The sequence below is a fragment of the Mastacembelus armatus genome, chromosome 17 (genome assembly GCF_900324485.2).
Source record: "Mastacembelus armatus chromosome 17, fMasArm1.2, whole genome shotgun sequence".
Classification (NCBI taxonomy): Eukaryota; Metazoa; Chordata; class Actinopteri; order Synbranchiformes; family Mastacembelidae; genus Mastacembelus; species Mastacembelus armatus.
The window spans coordinates 9,670,542-9,697,169 of NC_046649.1; the positions used below are offsets into that span (position 1 = coordinate 9,670,542).

Consider the following 26,628-nt stretch of genomic DNA (forward strand, 5'->3'; position numbering starts at 1 on the left):
TCTGCATTAAACAACTTAGTGACTTCTGGAGAAGTCAAAGGTTTATCTTCTCCAGTGTGTGTTTCTTTTATAACAGAAAGTCTAAAAGACGTGAATGAACTGAAGATGCTACAAATCTGCATGAGAGAATTATAGACCTGGGACTAGGGAGCTCAAATAACAAGCAAAAATTGTTGCTGGGTTTGCTCAACACTACAGATACAGCTTATTTTCGCTTTTATTGCAGTCAGACCAAGATTACTGTAAGGTACATTTTTAAGGCAGCAAAAAATATCTCATAGTAATATAACACTACTGAAGTGATTAAATTCACAGTGTTATAAATAATTCTGCACAAAATGTGTGATGGTGTGCGCCTATATTTGCAATGGTTTGAACACAAACACTCACATATTTCACTTCTCATTATAATGCAGAGTAAATAGCATTCAGTCACTCATGACCTTTCCACATAAATGTCAACTATCTTCCCTTCAGCAAAAATTAGACATCAGCCTCCTCCTTTAGTGACACCCCGCCCACAATCATTTTTGTGCATCCCTAATCTAAAGTTTCAAAAGCACAAGCTCTCAGCATTCAGAAACGTAAATGAATGATCTAATGCTAACCTTAAAAAATAAGCCTTGCACACATAAGAAGAAACACAGCTGAACCTCATGCATGTTCATGTCACAGATCTGCCCTTGAAGCATGAACCATAGTGTACATCATCACTGCAGGCTGTTACTACGATGGTGCTGTTCTGTGACAGTCACAGGACGTATCTAGGAGTGCATCAGTGCAGTGGGCTGTCTCTCAGCTACATGATATCTATCGCATGTAACCTGAGCATAGGGCACAGATGTGACTCACTGGACCCATCTGGTGCTAAATGACCATTTCCTATTGTGAGGGGTTGAAACTTGTTTTGTTTCTTCATGTCAACAGGTTTTAAGTGAATCTCTAGATTCCTTGCTTCTCCCTGAGAGAAGAGCTGACAAGATGGTGTATGATCCTTTCACTAAAATATGCTTGGAATATAAGTGTTGCTGAGAGTTAAACCTTTAGGGTCTTTCCAGCATCTTCTGATTTATTACAGATTCTAAAAGGGAAACATCTGTCCTTAAAGAAACAGGTGGGGCAATCCACAGTGCAACACTGGCTCTGCAGTGGAGGTATTTAAAAACTGGATTAATGTGTAACCTGTGCTGATGTCAGACAGACGGGCATTTAAACAAGTGCTTTTTAGAAAATATGATCTTCTCTGACAGTGTCTCTGCCCCTTTGTGAAGGGTTGTGTGAGAGCTTCACATACCACCAAAGCTGTTGATGCTTTAGCATTTGGACTCTTGTGTAAAGGTTGTTAGGGGAAACAGGTTTGGTCTGTTGTACATAGATATACTTGATTTATGAATAAAATATCAGGTTATTAAGTTTGTCAGTCTCCACTGTGGAGTAACATCAAGCTTCATTTCATTAAGTCATTTCATTTTTGAACCAGCGTCTTGATCTAATATCTCAGACAGAATACTTAAATAAAATAGTTTATTTTAATTTAACATTAATGACCTTTTTTTAATAATTACTATTATTTCACGTGTTTCCATCTTTCTACAAACATTTTTATAAGAGGTAGATAGATAGATAGATAGATAGATAGATAGATAGATAGATAGATAGATAGATAGATAGATAGATAGATAGATAGATAGATAGATAGATAGATAGATAGATAGATAGATAGATAGATAGATAGATAGATAGATAGATCAATGAACAAAAACCTGACCGAAAACTTGAGCAGCATTCAAGCTCTGGGTCGATGCTGTAGATGAAGATTACATTATTGCTTAGTCTCACATAATATTTACTGATTTCTAATCATTATGAGGTTAAAATTTAAACCAGCTTCATTTATGTCAAATGATTATTGTGCATCAGTGGTCTCTGGCACTAAGGTTGTTTTACCTTGTTTCCTTTGGCTTGATCTGTTTACTCTATCCAAAGTGACTCTTGCACACACTGACATATTGCTTTTACTGTTGTGGCCACCAACATTTGAAAAAAATATTTACCCTGTACAGCTACTGTGTGCTCTCTTTATGTAACAGGTTGTGAATTGTGCTGTAAATCAGCTTTTTATGCAGCTGTAATAACATTTTTCTCTGAGGCCAAGATGTTTCTGAATGATATGCGCTCTCTCTTTGCCTTTCCACCATTCGAGGTTGGACTATACACTGTCAATCTGACGAGTGTGACCTGAAATTTGATACTGTGTGCAACGTGTACAACAGTGTTTTGCACAGAGAGTACTGAGTGGAGGCTGTTTATTGAGGCAGATATGTTTTCGAATAGGCTGTGTTGATCTTGCATAGATCCTGCAAATGAAGGGTTTCAGAGATCACTAAAAAGTTCATCATTTCATAATAGTTTGGAGGATTTTAAGAAAGAAAGAAAGCGCTCCTAAGTGTGAGTGCAGCCTCGTCACAGACATACCTTTCACATAGAGATACAAGGATAGAATTCCAGGTCATCACTTTGGTTTCACAAGACTCACCAAGGCACAACCGCAAGTGCAACACAAGCTAGAGATAAACAACTTGTTGACACGGGAGCAACAGGGATGTGTGAAAGGCTGGTAGTGCTGTAAACGAGACAAGTCATCAGGGTTATTTAGGTAGCAAACATGTTGTAGGAGTGCCCTGCATTTGACACCTGGAGGTGACAGATTTATAGGCCTTGCCAGGGTCCAATGCCTGGATCAGTTTGCTCTGAGGTAACACAGACAAGAAACAAGGAGGAGGAAACATAATAACATCACATATCTGCAAGAGAAACTGGCCCCTGGCTATAAGCCACACTGTTCACTACTGTATCTGGCAGACAGTTACAAAACGAATGAAGCATCAGCAGGGTAAGTGTATTTTAAGAACATTGTTTACCTACAATGATGCTGGAATATAGACAGAATATACAAATGCCACCTCTTTGATACAGACACAGCAATCTCATCCGAGCCTCACTCTGGACCTTTATTTGAAGGTCTAGCCTTGATCCATATCCTGTGGGAGTTGATCCTGATCCAGGTCAAACAGTTCACACATAGTTCACAGTCTGCAACAGGAGATTTGGGTGGATTGAGAGAGCACATTCCTCTTCCAGGACACAGGAGAAGATGGAAACCACCACATACAGCCCTGCTTTGTTTAACTAGTGAGGTCATAATACACTTCAGTTCTGATGACATTTCTCCTGGTTGTATGTAGAATCAGAATTTGTCTCAGGGCTTTTTTACAACAGCAAAACAATTTCAGCATTGCGTTCTGCTTGTGTGCATGAGAGAAAGACAGAATGAGAGAAGAAGAGGTAAAGCCTCAGTTTTAATCTGAGAAAAGACCCCCTAACTCCCTTTTATCCTCACACTGAGGACGGGTTTTCTCACCCAGTACCAATCCTGACTTAGACAAGGTGGGCTGAAAGTAAACCAGAGCGACAGCTACCTGTGAATTCACTTTGATGGCGTACTCAGTGCTCTCCACTGACGCACATCCTGATGTGAACTGAGTGCAAGGTGCTTGGAGGTACATGACGGTCTCACAGCAGATGTCACTTACGTGGGCACTACTCAGTGTCACTTTTTATTTCCACACACTAGTTTACTATTAAAACCACCAGTGGAATAACAGAGAAAATGAGACAAATGTCCAAACACAACGTCCAGTGTGGAGTCCAGAGTGTGTATTTAATATCTGAGCAAACACTCAGCAAACAACAGTTTTACCTGAAAGGTTAGTTCTTTACTATACACCAGCTATGTTCAACCTTAGCATCATAACATGACTGAATGGCATTTGGTTACATAGCTTTCATTTAGCTGAGCATTAAGTCCCAGAAACATAAAGTAATTTTGTTTCTGTTAAAGCATTTCTTTTCAGTTTTGAGGAAACACCAACGTCTCACACACTCACTGACTCATTCATAGACAACAGAGACCATTGAACATTCACAGTAAAACTCACAGCAGCAGACTGACTTGGTTTCTGTTCCTTTTCATATGAAGTTTGGTGTTAGTGGCTTTGTCTCTGTCATCTCAGCAAGCTTTACCTTTCTTTGCTGCACTTCCATCTCTGGGAAAGTGACCAGAATATACCTCATAACAAGGTTTGTGCTTTAGGGAGGAGCTTTGGGGGCCACAGCTCATCTCAGTAGGCAACATTTATAAAATTCTTTATAAATTCATACATTTATCAGTTACGTCTATGTAAATTCACCAAACCTTAACCAGAACTTTGCCAGATCCAAAATTTTTAACGTGACATCTTGAAAAACAAACTAAATATATAATATAATCATTGATATAGTAATTAAAAATATTATGAACTCAGAGTGTTATGATGCTATTTCATCCTGTGTCTTTCCACTTACTGTGTACAGGACAACTCAGTTTTTACAGAGTTTACTTTATGATGCCCTTCTTTCTCTGTTGAGACAACCAGGGCAGTTTCAGTTCTGTGATAAGCTGCCAAAGTTTCCAGACCACAGAAAGAAGTGTTTAACATTTTGGATCTACATAGTTTTGGAAGTTACTGACTATGTGGGCCTGTTGCTGCAAACATGGTAAAATAACTAACAGCAGTGTAATATTTTATTCAAAAACTATCTCTGCCTGAAACCCCCATTTTTTGTAATTGCCTCTTTATTTGAAACATCTGCAGGAAACATCTCCTCTCTCACACGATTTATAAAAAAGAAAATATTATTTAGTGTCTTTAACCATAGAGGAACTCCCTAATGAAAGGTTACTGAACTGACACCACAATCTATGAGAAACGTTCAAAGAAACATGTGTGTTTCCAGAGAGAAATTCAGGCAGCACTTGGATGTTAGAGGGCCTGGGGATGGATGGGAGTCGAGTCTCACTGACACCATCATATCTCACAGGTTTTCATTAATCCCTTCTCAAAGTGAGTTGTTGGCTCTGCATCCTCCACTGGCCTCAGGTATTGCTTTACATAAGCTCTACCTCCAACCAGTAAGTGAGTCACACTGGGTATGTGTGGTCTCTTAATGCAATATGTCCGCTGGCTCTGGCAAAACCGGTATGACAGTCGGCCAGCACAGCAATAGCCACTTAGATTTTTCCATACAAGGATGGATCATTCTTGAATGAACAATTAGCGACCCATGCTATAAAGGCCCTAGCAACTGAGGCTCTCTGGGGTCCATAATCAATGGTGAGTGCTGAACACCCTGCTGTTTACCTAAGCCCCCCCCCCCCCAGTCATCCTTTTTTAATCACAGCATGAGAAAAGTAAGTGGCAACATCAGGTTTGGAGGGTCGGACAAACTCAAAAGAAACACAAAGGGACAATAAAACAATACTTAGACATTGTGTGAACTGGGGAAATACACATATTTGTTTATTCTTGTATTATCAGTTGTTACTTCATTATTTGACTATTTTGGGCTATAGCTACATATTTACAATACAGAAGAGATTGATTGGATATATTTTAACTAACATCCCTGCAGCCAAGCTTGACATGCTTATGTCTTGGGCTCTACTTTTTTATAACCTGCCTCAAGTTGTTGTCCATCCAACACATCCTGATAAAACATCATTTATCTTAACTTTCTGGTAACCTGCAATAATTATTTTGTGTACTTTATATGTCTGTGTTTAAATATCACTTCCCCTGTATAGGCCTATGTCTCTCAGAATATAATTATTTACTTACAGCTTTAAATTTGTCGTTGTTTCTGCTGTTTTCTATTGGGTTTATATCCTGCATGCTTCATCAAACTCTTGTATTAGAACAGACTCATTTCTAATGATTTTTCCCTCAGGTAGCAGACAGTGGTTTACTTTGTCCCTGCTTGTTTTTGATATTTGTATCGAGCCCCTCAGGAGGGGGAGCAGACTGGAAAGGAGTCAGTAGAGGAGGCCAAATATAAGTGAGAAGGCTAAAAAGGCTCTGAATCGATGGACCTCATGCTCGGTGAACTCTGCCAAGAGAAACATTTTGCCTTGATTTTTGTTTCTTTTCAAACAATATTTATGCTACAAAATCTTTGGTAAATAACTGGATAAATTCATTTAATCTTTTATCTGGCACCAAAATGGTCACAGGAATTAGAAAATGAAATCACAAGAGACAAAGAGCAGATGGAGGCATTGTACTATTATGACAAAGTTATTCATTGAGTATCAGGATCTAATGTAGATATTGTACTGCCTGTGGAAGTCATGATGCTGTCTGTTGTGATCTGTCATGAGTAATTTCAGATATTGCTAAAGTTCAATAAGAAGATTTTAAAATACATGAGAGTGGTATTGATCTTCTCCTCTAACTAAGAAATCAAATAAGTGTATTCCTGAAAATTTTATTTTTTTAATGCCTCAAAGAGCTGCAGAGCGTACACTGCATGTTTCCCTAAGTCAAATCAAATCAGACAGTACATTTTGGCCACATTCAGACTGAAATAGCGGCAGCAGTGTGCTTTGAATGCTTTCTGTTGTCATCATCCTGTACGTTTCTGTTTGTCCTGAGAGACACTCAGGCATCCAGCTTGAACGTCAGCGCTAACAGCTTCCCATGATCACTTAAGAACTTCAATTTCAACTTCAGTTATCTTTAGCAGTGTCTGTCTTCACAGACAACCATCAGTTTTATAATTTATCTTATTTTTGCAATGTGAAAGATTCATTCACAGACACGTATATGTCACATGTACATAATCATCTTCTCTTTATAATCAGTCAGCTGCACAGCATTTGACCAATTCTTGATTATAGTTTGAGATTTTGAAGATTTAGCCCTCAGAAGTCTAGGCCACTGAGCTAGTCATGTGATTTGGTTATGCCAGTGTGACAGCAGACTCCTAAGGGTTAAAATACATTTTAATAATATAAAAGGTCAATGATTAAACGTTTGTCTTTTTTTTTTTTTACAAGATTCCCTACAAGAAATAATGAATTTGCAGACCTTATATTTTTCTTTAGGAGTATTTCTAAGTATTATATCTGTTAATTATTGATCACAGGTCAGTCGACAACAGAGTACTGATCTCACCACATGGGACAGGACAGTGGAAGTTAAGTATTGGTACAACTGATAATGAACTCTGACCTTCATGTTTTCTTTCGTTCATATTTTTTTCCTTTCAGGTTTATTTGTAGTGTATGTTCCTATAAGACAAAATGAAAAAGGAAGCTTCAAATTTCACAACAAACACAACAAGCAATGGGAATCCAGCTCACTGACTGGCCTGAAACAAATGAATTAAGGTTAATGAGGTTATTATATAGTATTTTAATATAATAGCTTTCCAGGATGAGTACGTCAGTGAGTGTGGTGGGGCTGTGTAAACATGTTTATTGTACACTGGATCAATGCACAAATGTCAGTCAGTGTTACAGGTCAGGTCAAGGCATGACACACACCATACACTGAGCTACACGCTACACAAAGCATTTCCCACAGCACGTGAGAGGCAAAAGCAGGTCTTTAACCCATGGACAACTTCAGCTGTCATCATTTTAGGATTTTTCTGTGATTAAATGATGTAAGGAGGAAAGCAATTTTCATTTTACAAATTTTATATGCTACTTTTTTAAGGTTTTAGGTGAACTATTACTGGAGTAAAATAATGTGAGTTTTTGCAGTTTCTAAATTATAATTTGGGGAGGAGGATGATTGTAAATTATTGTCATATTTCTGGTGCTTCAACCCACTTTACAAGGAGAACGTTGGCTTTTCCAGCTTGGCAATGAACAATTACATGAACAATTAAACAAATGTTTGGCATGTGTGTCTGGTTAAATATTTATGGATGCATTCTATAAAATGTTCTCAAAGGACGATATTCTTTATAGGGAAGAGAGTAATTAAATAGCACACAGTACTTTTCCATCCTTACTAATGCCAGACATGTCCTGAAGATGAGATGGATTGAATTAATAGATGAATTTCAGATGACTGCAGGAAAAAAAACAAAATTTAATTATGAGGCTTATTTCATTTTGAAATGTTTCCTTTTTTTTTTCCTCCTTAAAATGTTGCCCTGTTGAGAGTACAGGCACTGTACTAACTTACAGTCTCCCCAATTTAGTCATCACACTTCCTTCCACTTTCAATGGCCACTGTCTCTTCCAGCCCCGTCTGGCATTTTGGGAGTCAGTATGCTCTAAACTGCTGCTTGTTGCTAAAAGTAAGGTGGTTGCTAAAATCAGCTTGAGTGAAGCATAGAACTGATGTGCCACAAACAAAGAACTAAAGAGGAGATAAAAAGCTCAATAATGCTGCTGAGTTGAGTGGTAGTTTTTCTGATTTTACTTACAACATGTGATTAAGTTTATAAAATAAGATACATTCTATATTGGAGATCACCATGTATTAATATGAATAATTAGGATGTAACTTGCCCTACATTAAAACTACCATGAAAGCTTTGAAGCCCTGAAAAAATGATAATATTTGATAACTTAAAAATAATAATGTTTATGCACAACATATAAACTTCATCTTTCCACACCTTGCAGAATCTACAATTTAATTTTTAAACCTGCAAAAGCTGTACCTTTAATTGCTTTGCCTGTGATGCTCTACTATAATTTTGGGGAATTCTGGGAATTTTTCTTGCAACATGCTATTTTTACATTGTGGTGTTGCTATACTGTTATTTAATTAAAAGGACTTTACATTACATTTAGTTATTTGATTTGGTGTCAACATGAAACTTTGTCATTAACAAACCTTCAGGCTGTCACACACGAGACCCACTGTGTATTAAATGTAAATACAAGTGCACCCTGTTGCTAAAACAGGCTCCATTCAGAACAAGCTTCTGTTCCGAACTATGTCACTTGTGAACCTAAATAACTAAGAGGAACTTGAATTCACAACCTATCTGGTCCTGCTTTGTTTGGCCTGGCGGCACATCGTGTCAAACAGTGTTTAGGCAGGACGAATTACATATGTCTTTGCATAGCACCACTCAAAGTTAACCTGACAGATCCATCCTGGAGTGCAGGAATTTAGTTTTATTTGGGTATCAACTTCTGCCTGGAGCTTCATTTCCACTCCCATGCCCCCTCCAGTGGAAGCTGCGTGTGTGCAGTGCAGACACAACTGCCTACACCCCTGAAGGCTTCCCACCCAAGATCATAAAAGCTCGTGGCTCTTGTATAACCATAACAACGATGTTCAGAACAAACAAATAACAATTAAAAATTCAGGGCAACATGCACATTTACAAAATACAATTGAAATTCAATCTGCATGGCATGAATCAGCAATTGTTAAAAACACTAAATATTAGAATTAAGGTTTATAATCCATGACCTCAGTCAGGGGTGTTTGGAAAAAGCACAGCTGTGAGAGAGGTAAAGTCAGTGTGTGTTTGGAGCAGAAACTTATTTCTGGCTTTCTGTGTCCCATGATCAGGACCATGTGTCTGCCACGTGGAGAATTCGCTGTGTTTATTTTGACCTCAATGAGAACCATTTCAATGGTTCTCTGAGGACATAAGGTGGAAGGATCAGAGCCACCTCATACAAAGTAATACTTAATACTTAATATTTATTTAAGAAATACTTCATGATGCCCACAGATGCAAAGATGTTTATGCTGTAGTTATGACATAGTTTGGATGTAGATATTTATAGAATTACAACAAAATGAGAATCTAAAGCAAGAAATCACAAGATTGTACTAAGGCAATGAGTCTGATTAATTAAAGGCAGGTGTTGTTTATTTAATCAGGCTCAAATAGTGATAGTTACACCAAGAGCAGGTTCCAAAGATTTAAAGTGATTACTCATCCTTTAGGTGATTAACAAACATTATGACAAACACAATTTTACATCCCTCATTTAAAATCAACTTGGGGGGACAATGGGCATTGGTACAAATTCTAGACATGTACTTGGACAATAAGTTGACCTGGTCACTGAAAACAGGCAGACTCTATAAAAAAGGGCACAGATGATTTCTTAGGTCCTTAGACATCTGCAAGAAGATGCTGCACATGTTTTATCACGCTATGGTAACAAGTGTGCTGTTTAATGCTGCAGTCTGCTGGGGAGGCAGCATAAAGCCTAAGGATGCAAGGCGGCTGGACAAACTGGTGGATAAAGCTGGTTTAGTGACTGGAATGAGGCTGGACTCACTTCACAACATCCTGATGGATCAGAGAAGCAGCTGCAGTGGACGACTCACCTCACCGTGCTGCAGGACTGAAGCATACAGGAGATCCTTCATCCTCACTGCCATCAGGCTCTACAACACCTTAGACGATGGCAGATGACTACTGACTACTCTTCACTACCGAGTTATTTATTAACTATAAGACTACCTGAATTTCCCTTTGGTGATGAATAATATCTATCTTATCTTATTTTATCTTATCATGTTATATTTTACCTTTTTAGTATGTTTTAAACTAATGCAACCACAGGGAGGCACAAGCCAGTTTCTTCATGTGCCAGTCCTAAGTCCGGGTAAATGCAGAGGGTTGTGTCAGGAAGGGCATCCAACATAGATTTTAAGCCAAATCAAACATGCGAATCACAAATATGACTTCCATACCAAATCGGTCGCGCCGGGGTTAACAACACGAGGAAATTGTCCAGTGGAAATTGGACTACTGTTGGTCGAAGAAGGAGAGGAGGAAGGCATATTCGTGGGCAAAGGGACTTTGTCAGGGAAAACTAGAGAGTTGGCTGATATGATGGAGAGAAGAAAGGTGGATATCTTGTGTGTTCAGGAGACCAGGTGGAAAGGTAGCAGGGCCTATAGATTAGGAGCAGGGTTCAAGCTGTTTTATCATGGTGTGGATGGAAAGAGGAAAGGAGTAGGAGTTCTCCTGAAGGAGGATTGGAAAGTTCTGGAGGTAAAGAGACTGTCAGATAGGGTGATGAGTCCGAAGCTGGAAGTTGAAGGTGTGATGTTGAATCTTGTCAGTGGTTATGCCCCACAGGTAGGATGTGAGTTAGAAGAGAAGGAGAAATTCTGGAGGGAGATGGATGAGGTGATTCAGGGTATCACTAGTGGTGAGACAGTGGTGATTGGAGCAGACTTCAACAGACATGTTGGTGAGGGAAACACAGGTGATGAGGAAGTGATGGGTATGTTTGGTATGCAGGACAGTAATGTAGAAGGACAGATGGTGGTAGACTTCACAAAAAGGATGGAAATGGCTGTAGTGAACACATTGTTCCAGAAAAGGGAGGAGCATAAGGTGACATATTCTTAATCTTTTAAGGACCTAGGGTCAACAGTCCAGAGCAACGGAGAGTGTGGAAAAGAAGTGAAGAGACGTGTGCAAGCAGGTTGGAACGGGTGGAGGAAAGTGTCAGGTGTGATGTGTGACAAAAGAGTGTCAGCAAGAATGAAAGGAAAGGTGGACAAGACAGTGGTGAGAGCAGCAATGTTGTCTGGTTTAGAGACAGTGGCACTGAGACAAAGACAGGAGGCAGAGCTGGAGGTAGCAGAGCTGAAGATGTTGAGGTTCTCTCTGGGAGTGACGAGGATGGATAGGATCAGGAATGAGGACATCAGAGGGACAGCTCATGTTAGATGTTTTGGAGAAAAAGCCAGGGAAGCCAGATTGAGATGGTTTGGACATGTTCAGAGGAGGGACAGTGAATACACTGGTAAAAGGATGCTGAGGTTAGAGCTGCCAGGAAGGAGGCCTAGAGGAAGACCAAAGAGGAGGTTCTTGGATGTAGTGAAGGAGGACATGAGGATAGTTGGTGTGGGTGAGGAGGATACAGAGGAGAGGGTTAAATGGAGGCAGATGATTCGCTGTGTCGACCCCTGAAGGGAGCAGCTGAAAGGAAAAGAACTATGTTTTAAACTGCCCTTTTAGGAGATCTGAAATAAACTCTTCCAAGAGCAACTGTATCACATCTGAGGACCACAAAATATATTTGTTCAAAATTCTGTCATGATGTGAATTCTGAGTTCTGGTCTTGGACTTTTACTTTGGGGCTGTTTCCTGTTTTCTCCTGTGTGACCTTGGTTAACTTTATTTCTTGTTAGTTCATTAGTTTCACCTGTGTTAATTAGTCTTTGGTTCGGTCTATTTATACCCCCTGTGTCTCTTTGTTCTCTGTTGGTGTATTGCGTTGTTTAATGTGCGTGAGTAAGGTTTTTGTTTTTACGTTGAGTGGCGTTTTTCTGTTTCTCCCTGCCTGCCCCGAGTGGCGGAGATATTGTATGTGTTTGCCCGAGCCCAGTCAACCCAGGTTAATAAAGAACTTGTCTTGCATTTGGGTCCTCTCCTCTCCTCCTTCACCACCACCACCACCACATCTTAACAAATTCCTTTGGAGCTGAAGTTAAATTTTATTGATGTGTTTTATTCTCCTTAAGCACAAAATAGTAAATTTAAGAGCATTATATGTCATTATTTTTGACAAACGATTACTGCAAAAGCATTTATTGGCCTAGGTTGGGTGTGGTATTACTCTGGAAAGCAGAGACGAGGAGTTTTGAATTCAGTTGGCTCCTGCTCTCCTTCGGATTGGAGCAGGCAGGGAGGTGTGGAGCCAGTGCACTGACACCCATGTTTAAATCACTTCCATCCACATCTTGGACATGCTCCTTTTGGATATTTTCGAGACCTCAGCCAGGGACCCATAAGCTGCATCTGCCAGGAAGAGAAAGATTTTGGATATATTCATTAAAGCTTGCAAAATATTTTGTCTAGCATTGAAAGTTCAAGTGAGTTTCAGCTGCTGGTCGGTAGGACAGAAGTAGGAAGAATACGTGTAACTATTGGACACTGGTATTTGAATGTCAGCTGAAAAGGCCTTAGGTTTGTTGTTGAAGAAATTTGTGCCTCAGCAGATGCAGAGCAAACAAATGTGCTGCTGCAGCTGCAACGTGATATATTGTCTGTATTTATGTTGATGCAAGAAGTTGCATGATTCAAAGTTAATTTGCTGTGGAGTAAAACTAAATTTGATAATGCTTTAAATAACATTTTTAACTACATACTTGCAAACGTCACATTAAAACATGTCCCTCCTGTTCCACATGTGGATTGGAAACATTAAACATGACGCCTGTGTTATTTCCAGGTATTGGTGGAGGTCAGCAAAATAAGTGATAAAGTGTGAGCTGCAGTCATGACACACACACACACACACACACACACGTAAATATTGAGTTCACACACACACTCACAAAGATTTGCATGAAAATGTGGACACAGACAGTAGCACACTCAAAAACTCTGACTTCTTCTTTAAGTCAGGCTGATCTCATTAGTTAAGCCTCAAGGATCATCTGGTCTGCAAATGTGTGTATAGTTGTCTCTCTGTGCACTTGTGTGTTTGTGTGTGTTTGCCGTGAACAGGCCTTTATGTGCATCTTCCCAATCACTTTATTCACATGGAGTGCCAAATATAAAAAGCTTAGCGAGAAGAGGAGGAGGCTGATCAGGATGATAAATGCAGGAGACCAGTTAGTCACAATGAGCCCCCACAGAGGACTCGCGTTTAAGATAAAACATTTTTAAGCAAAGAAATAATCCTGTGCCTTCAGACAGGTTGTGTTTTTTTTAAATATAAATAGCAAACACACATATAACACCTATGGATTGATCAGATTGACAGTCAATACAATAAGCTGTGCTCCCAACCCATCATATAAAAACTTAATACAGAATCTCACATTATAAACACCTGATGGCCCCAGACCATCACTGCAGCTGTTGATATTACAGACTCGTTGTGTGGTGACCCAGCTCCTTGGTGCAGAGTGGATTAACAGATCAAGTTATTTTGATCTGGCTGGTGTAGGTTGAGGATCTCTGCCCAGATTGAGGCTCAGGTTGTTTAAGAGCCAGTCAGGGACTTTAAAAACAGGCGAAAGGGCCCCTCTGCTGGTGGACTACAGAAAAACTGCTCTCCTATAAGTGGAAGCAGAAATGTTTGAATATTTTTACCAAAGTTCTGCACTGACAGTCCTAAACAGACGTATTAACACGGGGTCCTTAGAGTTGGAAAACTAAATGTGCTTTTGGTGAAGACAAATAGCTGCTGTGGCACATTGCTATGTAAGATATGATAAGGTTATTTCTACAAATGCAATAACGTGGCAGCAACATTTTATAGCCACTGAAGCTAAATTACACTGCATTATATACAGTACTGCTGGGTATTTTCAGCTGTAACAATGTATCATATGGAGTTTTTCTAAACTTTAAAACCTGAATCTGCAAAGTAACTAGTAAATACAGCTGTCTCCTGCATTTAGGATGTATTGTTCTGATTGTTCTAGTTATGTCATAGTAGCTTGCTTATTAGAGAGTTACAGACCTTATGTTAGGTCAGATTTACCTATTGAACGTGTTATATGTCACCTGTTATAGAATCTGTATGTGATCATTTCATGGAGAACAGAGAAGATTAAGGACTAATTTACATGTCCTTCAGGGAGGACACACTGTACACACAGTTTGTGGATCAGAGGTGTCGACCCTTAGAGCCTAATAACCCTCACTTCTGCTCATTCCCACTGTTCCCCTAACTAACCTATTCAGGCCAGGTGTGAAGTGAAACCAACTCAGGCTATAACGACTCTCACCCCATTTACACAGTCGACCCAACGAGCCTGTTCAGACTCAGGGGTGGAGTGAAACCAACCTGAAGGATAAAGTTGAAATTCCTTTGAGATTCCTCTTTGCCTCAGACTGAAGAAGCCACTTGACTAGTGGTGAAACGTTTCGACCTAAAAACTATAAGTCCAGTTGCCATGACTCTCTAGATAACTTCACCTGGACAACTGAGTCGTCACAGACTCTTTCATGGAGGAGACAGTTGTTTATATTGCTACATGCTTTCAGCAGCTCTTGATTTTTCTGCGATGTCTGGCTGCTGGACTCTGCTGATTACAGCAATTTTACCTGGAGCCTGGATCAGCTCCAGAGCCAATACTGGACTTAAGAGAGAAGAAGCCCTCAAGTTAAGTGCTGCTTTATGGATGCACTTCATCAGTCTAAATGTCTTGTGTCACAAAGATCATAAAAATATTTTTCTAATTGGGGTTTATTGCAGCATATCCTCATACTTCAGAAAGCATTTGCTGAAATGCAGATAAAATATACCATAGTATTGGTGCTGAGGATTACCATTTAACCTACCATTTGAACTTAACGAAACTCTTAAAATCTGTAACATCAAGTTAGTTATCAATTAGTGTTGACATCACAGTAAATGTATATTTTACTAGTATCCCTGCTGTGTCAAGTGTGAAGACTTTAAGAATCAGAATCAGTTTTATTGACCAAACAAGGAATTTGACTCCAGTTCACTAAGCTCACTATATATAAAATTAACATAGATGTTTAAAATAGAAGATGAAAAATTAAAAAGAAGGCAAACCAAAAAAAAACTAGAATATGATATGTACAACATTCCTAAATGAATATTCTTATATATACAATATATGCAAATAGGCATTTGCACTAGTTCACAGATGTAAGTATAACTGTATTATTTGTCCCACTCTATTACATTAAGAGTTAATGAGAGGGGAAACTAACCATCCCTGTGCCAGGAGGTTTTGGCATGTAGGTGTTGACATTTCAGGTCTGGTAGAGGACGAGGATTAAACACCGTGATTAAAAGCCTCTGTTGACCTCTAGTGGCCACACACTTTTACACATTTACTTGCACAGAATATTTTCAAAATATGTTTATTTACTTACTGACTTTGGCCAAAAGTTAGTAGATACTTATTAATCTTCTTTCATAATTTTATTAAAATGTCTGTTATAAAAAGTTTGAATGGAAGATTTAATTTTTTGACACTGTTTTGTTATGCATTGTTATGTTTTACTTTTTCTTTGTGGTTTTTTTTTTTTTTTTCTTTTAGCCTAAACAAGATCATTTTCTCTGCTATGCGGTATTTGAGCAGCAGACTTATGATTTACCAGATGGTGGAGCTCTCTGCTGCTGTATAGTTGCATCGTGTGCTGGATGTGAAACAATGGAGGCAACTCTGTGTCCCAACAGGAGAAAAAAACACTAGATAAACTCCTGTTGTGTGGTGCATGTACTGGTGGGACGAAGTCAGAAACTCTGTGTCACTGATACAGAGAAACACATGGGTTGATTTTATATATGTAGATATAAATTCTGATTTCCATGAACTGTGATGGCTGCTTGTCTCCTGTGATCAGACGTGTTGGGACAGGAGCCTGACGGTCTGAGGTATGCCTGTTAGGAGCCACTCCCTTCACCTTCTCTTCCCTCTTTCAAGTGTTTTCTACCCTGAGGAAACACTTTTTAGAGACTGCTGCATGATGGGAAATGAAGACACCCTTTCAAAGTTTCTTTCTATGGATTATTTAAAGTCAGTGTCGGTAAAGTGAAAGATTGTCCTGCTGTTCTCAGTGTTTTTACACCCTGAGCATCTTATTTCTAAATCCTAAATTGTGTTTTCATTAGATTTTGAAAGAATAGGTTAGACATTCACATTCTGTTACTGCAGATTTTTTACATTTGGGATTTGTGTAACTTTTTGTCAAACTGGAAAACTGTAGATGTATTTATTTACAGATCGTCTCCTTTCTGGGATCATGATGATTACACTGGGCTCCTTCCTTGCTCCTTGCAATAGGGGTGGTGCTGTGGTTTGTGGCTTTGGGAAACATGGTGAAGACATTGAACTCAGGTGCATACACACAGGACAACCCACATCTAAACTTACTGTTGGTCTCATACAATCTTTGACTGTCGTTTCATAGAGTTTTTGCACATCCCGTTTGATTTTTGTCATGTTAAATGTTTTATTGCTCTTCATTAAAAAAATATTAAAGTATTCACATTAGCACCTTTTTCCAAGACTCTTCCAACTCTCCATGCTGTGAACACTGAGTCAAAATTTACAAACCCGCTGATCATTTTCTTTTTGTTTCTAATAACTTATAAATAACTTATTCCCTGTGATAGACTGGTGCCCTGTCCAGATCCATAGATCCACTTTGGTCTGATCAAGACTGATCTATGCTTCATATGTTTTAAATCAAACTAAACCAAACACTAACACTATAAAACCACCATAGGACAATAGCAAATATTTTATTTGACATAGAATGAAAGAATAACGCCATGACAACAAACAAATCAAAGTAACATAAAAAAAGATACTATACCATTTCTAACTTACCGTTGTCATCTATATTGTTGGAATGCAAAGCACACTGTCAGTACATCTCATTAATACCAAATTTATCTAATCTTTGTGTTGTTGCTACAATAAATATATAAGAATTACATTACAGTCAAAAATATATATGATGCAAAACACTTAAAAAGTAAATGACGCCCAGTTATGACCCTTGTAAAATCAACACTCTTCCATGATGGATGGAGTCATCGTCCCCCTACACACGGTCCTTTCCTGGCTGGCCTGCAGAGCGGGCCGGTGGGTAACGTGGAGCTTTCCCTGAGCTTTTGTTGCTGCAGTTGCAGCAGAGGATGCACCCTCCTATGATGATGAGGCCTGCAGCACCCCAGCCGACATACAGGGCACTCCCAAATTCATACCTGTGAAAAATACACAGTCACTTAGGTACGTATTTGTAAAAGAGAAAAATTTCACAAACTTACCAGCTCAAACTCATAACATTATTGAAATGATATTATATTCAGTTAATTTCAAAAATGACTTTTGCTGCACATTATAATTATAGAATTAATGAAACAAATGAATATGCTTTAAAAAAGATATAGTTAATAGTTCATTTTTTCAGAAATACACTTCCTTACTTAGATTGCTCTGCATAGATAACAGAGAGATAAGACTGATAACACGCTCATCACTGACTTCTAAATATGAAGCTACCATCAGCTGCCAGTTAGTGTAACTTAGCCTGGAAAAATAGGAAAACAGCTAGTCTGACTGTCCAGAAGAAGATTGTAGTTTTATGTGCCAATCTTTTTCATGACTACAAGCCCCAGTGCTAGCTGCTCCCCAGTTTCCAGCTTTTATGCTAAGATAAGTCAATTATCTGCCAGCTGTAGCTTCATATTTAGCATGTACTTCCAAAATGTAAAAGTGTTTTTATCAAGTGTGCAATAATAAATGACCCAAGACTAAGCCTGGACTGGCAGGAGAACAGCGTGATAAAAGTGTCTCCAAAGTGTCCTTCCCCTGCATCATTACACAACCCTTCAGTGGCCTCACCTTGAATTGGTGGGAGTTAATGGGTTGTAGAAATCCTGTGCTATTCTGTGGCCATACCAAGACGTTCCCACCAGAGCAAGCAGACCTGGAAAACCACGAGCAGAGAAACTTTTTATGTTGTTCTGCTTTATCATCATCATGAAGGCAAAAACCCACATATTCAACATACAAGAGGTGCTGCAATATGGTTGTTAAGGGAAATCACACATGAACATCATCCTTAGGTCAAAATATATACATATATCATATAAGCCAGACGATGTTCAGGGAGTATCTGTCCATTGTGTGTCTGAAATTAATGAACACGGACCAGCAAAAATGAAGATACCGCCTCCAACCGTTGCCACTTTTGCCTTCTGCTCTGGTTGTTCTGCCATGCAGGTGGTGCATTTCATGCCCACTATCTCCATCAAGATGGCAATGAAGCCCAGGACGATGGAGGATAACATCAGGCCTCGTGTGCCCTGTACGATCCCTGGAGGCAACAACAAAACACAGGATCAGTGAATTTGGGATGTTTGTATTAAAGTTCATTGCTTTCTAGGGTTTCTGTCTGGAAATCTTAAATAAAACCTCATCTTTGTTTTAATGGTATATAGTAGCAAAACATTAAGCAGGCAGTTCTATATAAATGTAGTTATCTCTAAACCTCAGTCTATTGCCTATTGACTTCAAACCAATACAAACGTCTTTATGCTCAGCCAGTGGCTGGTATTTCACTGACATGTCTCTACATGCATGCAGTTTTACAGGGAGGGTAAAGAGCCACAACCTCTCAGGATGTTTGAATGACCAGAGAGTTTTCATATTTTTCTTGTACTGTACGTTGGAAACAAATTTTTTAACTTCAGATATTTCAGAAACTCATAGTATAAATTTTATAAACATAAAATTTTTTATATATTTTTACAATTTTTTATATGGTACGCTATATTTTTTTTAATCTAATGCATCATTTATCTAATTTCCACATCCACAAATCTACCTGCCATAATATTGTTGATATTTCCAAACAAGACATAATTAAAACATATGTAAAACCATGTTACCTGGCAGTTCGAGAAGTGAATCATAGACTTTACACTGAATCTGACCAGTGCTCTGTGCTGCACACGTTTCCCACAGTCCTTCATACAAAGCCTGAGCTGTAATGATGTTGTCTCCTGCATATGACGAGGCTTTCCACTCCACCATGGCTGTAGAAGCTATCGAGCCAATGATGCCCAGGAAGGCCAGCGTGAACCCAAGAAGTTGTATCCCTAAATTGGCCATTGCTTAACTTTAGGAATTAAAAAGTAGAAAAAAGTAGGAAATATGGACAAAGGAAAATTTTCAGTTATAAAGACGCTGGAAAAAAAAAAAAGCCAAAACTTTGCTGATCTTGTTCCTGGTGGATTTGGGTGGTGGATCTGCTCCCATACACTGGTGTCTACCTGTGCATCCTCAGAAATAACCTAAAGAAGAAGGAGGATCCAGGAATGTCATCACCTCTGACTGAGGTAAGGAGGAGCAGGATGACACCTAGTGGATGTAATGGATGTAAAATTACTGAAACCTCTAGTCTGACAGTGCCACCTAGATGAGACAACACTGCAGCTAGGATTTCTGTCTATTGAAGTGTTTTTAAAAGCAAAAGCAAGTTTCATTATCTATGATTATTATTATTATTTGTACCGGCAGCAGTAGTTTTAGTAATTGTTATTGCAGCGTTTGTTCTATTCTGACAGAGCTGCAATAACAATCTGACTAGTCGTTTGTAACAATGACCTATTTTTCCCATAAAAGTACATTTTATCTCAGATCTGTTTGTTTTGTTTTGGTAAACAGTGACTCGGCTCTAACAGGCATTTGCTGAAACTGACTGAAAAAGACCAGACCCAGTTATATTCTGCTGAATTACAGGAATGCCTTTTGATTTCAGGAGGAACTTTTTTTGTTGTGAAACAAATGAAACCACAGCAGGAACTGGCCACTGACCAAAGGTTTTGTCTTGCCTAATTCAGATTTGTTGTTATTTGCACTTTCTGTCCGCTGGCTCGTAGGTCCACAAGGAAACTTGTTTCAGTGCTGTGTGATCCATGTGATACAGAGGTATGTTGCATTTTCATTTATATAACTGGGAAAATGGAGTAGAACAGAGGATAGTGTATAGATTTTCCTTCCAGTATAAAAACATTATAGACTGTGGTTTCCTGTTAATTTACCCAAGTTTTTGTCTTGATTTGACAGTGAAAATGGACAAAGAAATGGGCCTGACTTTGTTCCTGGTGCTGCTTCTCTGTCACAAAGGCAACACAGAGTCAAAAACCTCTTGTCCATACACATGTCAGTGTTTCTCTCCGGTCCAAGTGCTGTGTGCTGATGAACAAATTACATCTTTACCCAGTAACTTGTCCAAGGAGGTCAAGGACTTTATTATAATGACAACAAAATTGGAGTACCTGTTCCCTCACACTCTCCGGGAGAGCCCCCAACTCACCAAGCTTGTCTTTTTAAACAATGCACTGCGAAGTATTCATGCTCAGGCATTTGAGAATCTAACTGAGCTGCAGGAGCTGGAGATCAGTGGAAACCCTCAGTTGGACCATTTATTTCTGGGGACTTTTTCAAAGCAGGGAAATTTGACTAAACTGCTGCTCAACTTTAACAGGTTCAAGACAGTGCATCCTGGCATGTTTGACTCCCTGATACAGTTAGAAACTCTGCAGATGAAGGGCAACGTTATATCAGCTCTGCCAACATTTCTTTTCATGAACCTCCAAAACCTGCACGTTCTGGACTTGTCCGAAAATAAGCTGGAGGAAGTGAAAAGAGACACTTTTTCTGGCCTGGCTAGGTTGGAAGTTTTGAAAATTAACAACAACCTGATTACCAATCTTACTTCTGACATGTTCCACAATATTTCTCAGCTGATCAAGCTTCACTTGGAGTGGAACAGGATATCAGAACTTGCTGATGGCGTCTTCTCTGTGTTAACAGAACTAAAGGTGTTAAACCTTCGTGGAAATCTTCTTACAACTTTCAGTGACAAGGTTTTCGGATTTGAGTCATTTAATTTGAAGGAGATGAACCTAAAAGACAACAAACTGACTGCACTGTCCTCTCTTGGCCGTTTGACGTCTCTTTCTGACATCATCTTGTCCTCTAACCAGCTCTCCAAACTTCCTGAGAATCTTTTTACAAATGTTACACTGCTGGAGAATGTGGATCTTTCTGAAAATCACCTCACATCTCTGCCTCAAAGGATCTTCAGTAATTTATGTGGCATCAAGATGATCAACCTCCATAAGAACAATTTAAGCAGGCTGGACGCCAGGCTGTTTGAGGATCAGGATTTCATCCAGCAGCTGTACCTCTCTGACAACCAGCTGGAAACTCTCCCATTGGGCTTTTTAGACCATTTTGCCATCCAGCATACAGTGAGACTGCATGGAAATCCCTGGAAATGTGACTGCCACATGTGGTACCTGCATGACTGGGTGGTGAGAAACAGCCAAGATATTGAGATGCCGGAGAGGATGCTCTGTGAGAGTCCTGGCTTCTTGAGAAGGCGGACAGTCACTTCTGTTGACAAGGACGAGCTGGTGTGTCAGGTGTCTAAAAGTACGATGCCTGATCTCAGCAGCTGTAGCCTGCAGGCATCCAGTGACACCATAATCATCAATTGTAAAGTAGAAAAATGTTCTCCACTGACAGTAAAGGTGCAGTTTCAGGAGGATGGCGGCAGTGTTGAGGAGCACATTTTCAAAAATGAGCCTGAACCTTTTCAGTGTAGAAACAAGACAATGATCGAGAACCCCAGTGAAGTTTTCCCTGATGATTAGACTTTGTTCTATGTGCAAATATGTCCTCATGCATCTGTCGTTTCTTCACACTAACACATCATATGTCCTGACTGTCAGAGCCAATACAGGTAAACAAACCTCTAACTTAGCCGTTGATAAGCAGTATGTGTGAATGCTGCTGAAGGATAAGAGGGGTGGATGAACCCTTTTCCTGTAAAGTTCAAAGTTCAACTCACTGTTTTTTAAGATCCTGTACCTGCTAAAAGGAACCATGAGGAACATGTTAATCATCTGCTAATGTGTTAGCAGCATTTGGACTGTAGAAAACTTGGGACAGCTCTGTGTGTGTTTTAGGTTTCTAAAATACAATATTTGACTTATTAATACATTAACACCACATTTGAAAGCACAAGAATACAGTGAAAACAACAATGGAAGTTATTTGATAAAAAAGGATGGAGTTATCAGTCTATCAGTGTTTTACTATTATATATTACATTATTAGATGATTACTACTGTTGGATTCGAGTGCAAGCAGCATCTAATGTAGTTTGGACTATATTATATACTGTTGGGTACTTTAACATGTAGAAATGCATCATATTTTAAGCTCATCATAGTTGTCAAGCAAAGCAATGCAGTAAAAAGTACAATAGTTCCTTATGAAATGTAGTGAAGCAGAAATATAAAAGTAGCAGTAAATACTGTATTTGCAAATGTTTATAGTACTCAGAATTGTACACACATATTTTTTCTAATTTACATCTCAGATATATCGAAGGGAGCCGTCCACTCTGTCATCTCTGGGTTTAAAAAGTTTATCAATAGCAGCCAGTTTGTCCCTGGTCACCAAATAGCCACTGAACACAGCGAGGGATGATAAAGAGTGAGGGAGAGGAGCAGGGAGGAGGAAAGCCTCAACACAACAAGGCACCCAGATGGCTACACCTTGAATACAGCACTCTAACCCACTCTTAAAAAGGGTCAGAGGCCAAAGGGTCAATTGGGCCCTCAATCTGAGTTGAATGACGTCACAATTCACATGACAAAAGGTGTCTTACTCCCAGAGTTTGGAGAGATGGCCTCATGTTGGAGGTAATCCTCACTTGGCAGAGACTATGTGGGTAAAAATAAGATTGAACAATTAAAGGACAGAGCTGTTATCTAATGAGCAACAGCACACGTAGCATAATCTAAACAAACAACATCCTACATGCAAATGCATCAGTTTCTACATTCATAAATGTCATGTTACCAAAACTAACTGCAGGATTACAGGTGTGAAATAGAAGTCTGAGTAAGAAAAACTAAGCAAATGTAATCACTGTTCCTTATGGGTTGATCACTTAAAATGTCTTTGAAAGTTTTACTTAAAGCTGCCATAATCCATTTTATATTACCAGTGAAATGTGTAATTTGAATGGTGGTGAACACACACAGAGTTAAGACCAACTAGAGTGTTTCAGCTTCTTTTTAACACTTTGTTTTGCTTCAACAGCCCATAACTCCACTCTCATCTATTTTGTTTCCAGCCACAGAATAAAACTCTGCATTGGTTAGCTGGAGAATATTTAGCATTTTAGCATTTTCTATGGTAGTTAAAGATGAGTGAATATAATATACAGGTGAATATTGGACTTCAATCTATCAGGTCCAATGAAACATGACCTAACATACTGTAAGGATATACTGAGTCTTTATAGGGGCATATTTATATCAAGCTAAAAAAAAAGCACTGATTTGAGATTTGACCTATGCATCAGTGTATAGTAACTTTTGCCTGATGTTTTTATATCTTTGGAAAATGATGCAGTTTTGTGTGTTTGAGTGATGGTTGGTTCCACAACATACCGTATGTTTGTTCGTAAAGATGAAAGCAATGCTGGGTTTAATGTCATTTCAGAGGTTAATAGAGCTATCATCACCACCAAACCACCTGTCAGCATCTATCACCTCTAATTACTTGGTGTGGCCAGCAATCTCACAGCAGTAGTGTTTTGGTGCTGTCCTGTGGGGCACAGTGAAAAGCAGCTCTTAACCCCCATGCTCAGACTCAAACTTTCTGTCCTATGTATCAGTCAGTTAGTGCCAGGCACCACGCTCCGCACAGCAGCTCTTCAGATGGGAGAGGAAAGAAACAGAGAGGAGGAGGCATTATCTGCTGAGACATACAATGTCCATAACAACACAAAGCCCTGGGGGGGGTTCCCACAGAGTTTAGACTGGCCACTGAGGAGAGAGGTGTTGAGGGCAGGGCAGGGTCCTTGGGACAAAGAGTAGAGGTCATCTTAGACTGGGGCAAGAATTCAAGAGGAGAGTTTTTGATCTGAAAACGTAAACTAACTTAACATCAATTTGCTGTGTGTGTCTAGTTATCACTATTATTTTTATTAATAACAAAAGGCTTGTGTCTCAGTCCTAAAACTACAGGACTCAGTAACAGTATATTGATCTCTACTTTAATGATCACTCATTAGCTTTACTTACATTCAGTCAGAATTCATTCATTCATGAAATCATCATGACAAAACAACTGCTATTGTGTGAACAGGTGTCGATTAAAGTTTCTCTCTCACCCCATGACACACACCTCCATGATACAATGACCTGAACATCTCAAAAACATAAATAGGCCATTTTGCATGCTCAAAATGTGATCCTTGCTTACAAACAAAGGTCAATATTTACCCCTCAGTGCACCCAGACCCCCGGGTGGAGGCAAAATTGGTGCTGCTGACCAAATTAAGAACAGCTGACCTGATGTGGGTGTTAAGTGGACGAGGAGATGTCACCAGAATGGCAATCTTTTAGCATAGCGGTACACCGCCCTTTGTCTTGTCCACTGCTATTGGAGGATAACAAGAGGCTATAAGCTCCTTATCATCACATTACAATTATTGAGGACAAATCAGGAACTATGGCCCTCTGGACTCTGTTCTTACGCGGCTATCCTTCTTTTATTTCCGCAGATGGAGAGGTTTTATAATGCATGCTTGCAGCTCTTCTTTGTGTATTACTAGTTGTTTGAGTGAAGAGTCATTGCAAAACATGGCTGCGAAACAACAGACATATCCCGCCCACACTACAACTCCCAGAAGCAGAGGAAATTTCTCAAGAGTCTGTTGTTTTGCAATTGAAAAACTATCCAAACACATGACCAGTTTGAGTGAGCTTCTCTGGTTTGCTGAGCGTCATCATTTGTGTAATATTTTATAAATGCAATTCCATTGAGCCCAGTGCTTGAACTTTCAATCTTGGTTCCCTGATTTTAAAAAATCTGTTTAAAATCTAAGAGCAGGCATCAAGATTGAGAAAGCATCCTCTCCCCACAGTGCTGCACAAAACAACAGGCCAGTATTTGTTACAAAGTTGTTGTGAAGTTTGCTCAGCAAGCTCTTCAGCCAGTTAACCAGCCCCAACCTTTCTGAAGAAAAAAAGATTTAGCTGAAGGCAACGAAAGTTTTCAAGTTGACTAAAGAAAGCACCAGGATTTTCACAACCTCTAGATACTCAAAGTGTGTTTTAATTTCAGGCTTCTAAACTATAGTTCTGCTGCAATTTATGAATGATGGCCAAGAGCTACAGCAAAACAAGGCCCCAACCCCCCTCCCCTCCATTCAACACTCGCTTTTGAATATGCAATGACTTGTTTTCAATGGCCGCACCAACATCATTCTGTGTGGCTCCCAAGTAATACATTTTCTACTTATAGTGCCTCATATTAAATTCACCCCCTGGAAGCTGCTTCCATCAGTATGTTATTGAGTTAACAAAAAAACAGCCAGCCAAATAAAAAAAGGAATGAATTGCAGTGAAGGAACAAAGAGTATTGTTCATTCACTATTGATATCGAGTGCATAATCTATTCATTAGCCTTGATGTGAACCACTGCTGACTACTTCAACCCCTGTCAAGCACCATAACAACCCTAAGAACAATATTACGCTCGTTCACCCGGAGAGGCGGAGGCAGTGGAGGTTTCCGGTGAGTGTCAAAGGGAATCAGAGGAACCTGTCACTGTGTTTGTGAGCAGAGACCATCAATCATGGAGCCTACCCAGCTTCAAGTTTACTGTGCTCTGCTTTGCTGGGTTTGGGATAATACTGCATCAAACTGGGGTTTTGATTAGCAAGGGGCGGTGAGAGACGGTAAGAAACAATCAGACAAAACACGGGGGGATCGGACCAACCTCCAACAAACGTGTTTCCTCAAAAATGGCCGACATTTGCTGAAGCCAATCCATCAAAAACCACTCGAGCTTCTCCATCACGTATAATGTAGATATAGATAGGCGCAACCTGTCAGCACTTCACAGCTCCTCTTATCTGAGGGACACAGCCTGGCCTGAAGAGTTCTCAAAAAGCCTTTTAGTCCAGGACCTTTGGGAGCATCCAACAATAAGCCTTCTTTAGCCCAGTGAAAGTGACAGCATGGTCCTCCCACTCTCCCAGCCATTAAACCTCTTCCTGGATAAACAATGGGAAGGCCCTTTATGAAGATGGAGAGGGTCACAAAGAGAGGAGCCACTGAGCCACTGAGGGGCCCGTCTTTGTTTTTGTGTTTTAGAGGCTCTTCTCAAAGGATGCTCAGATAGGGGGGGGAGCTCTGTTTCTGTCGTTTAACCCTCCTTACTGCCACTCAGCTGTGCCAAAACAGAGATG

The 26,628-nt window shown here is 39.6% G+C and overlaps 2 protein-coding genes across 2 annotated transcripts; one reads left to right on the forward strand and one right to left on the reverse strand.

Moving 5' to 3' along the window:
- Positions 1-17,058: 17,058 nt before the first annotated feature.
- On the reverse strand, positions 17,059-19,612 carry cldn1 (claudin 1). Its single transcript, XM_026313901.2, has 4 exons — positions 19,232-19,612; positions 18,493-18,657; positions 18,183-18,267; positions 17,059-17,542 (listed from the first exon to the last, which is right to left on the reverse strand). The coding sequence occupies exons 1-4, from the start codon at positions 19,452-19,454 to the stop codon at positions 17,380-17,382; spliced, it is 636 nt and encodes a 211-aa protein (XP_026169686.1). The 5' UTR covers positions 19,455-19,612; the 3' UTR covers positions 17,059-17,379.
- Positions 19,613-20,210: 598 nt separating this feature from the next.
- On the forward strand, positions 20,211-22,356 carry LOC113134295 (carboxypeptidase N subunit 2). The gene is made up of 2 exons (XM_026313595.1): positions 20,211-20,273; positions 20,412-22,356. Exon 2 carries the CDS (start codon positions 20,417-20,419, stop codon positions 22,004-22,006), a length of 1,590 nt encoding a protein of 529 aa, XP_026169380.1. The 5' UTR covers positions 20,211-20,273; positions 20,412-20,416; the 3' UTR covers positions 22,007-22,356.
- The last annotated feature ends 4,272 nt before the right edge of the window (positions 22,357-26,628 follow it).

Coding starts and splice junctions, on each gene's coding strand:
- LOC113134295 (XM_026313595.1), top strand. CDS start 20,417: ATGGACAAAGAAATGGGCCTGACTTTGTTCCTGGTGCTGCTTCTCTGT.
- cldn1 (XM_026313901.2), bottom strand. CDS start 19,454: ATGGCCAATTTAGGGATACAACTTCTTGGGTTCACGCTGGCCTTCCTG. Junction 18,658..19,231: donor TTCACTTCTCGAACTGCCAG/GTAACATGGTTT, acceptor TGTTGCCTCCAG/GGATCGTACAGGGCACACGA. Junction 18,268..18,492: donor CGGTATCTTCATTTTTGCTG/GTCCGTGTTCAT, acceptor GTGGTTTTCCAG/GTCTGCTTGCTCTGGTGGGA.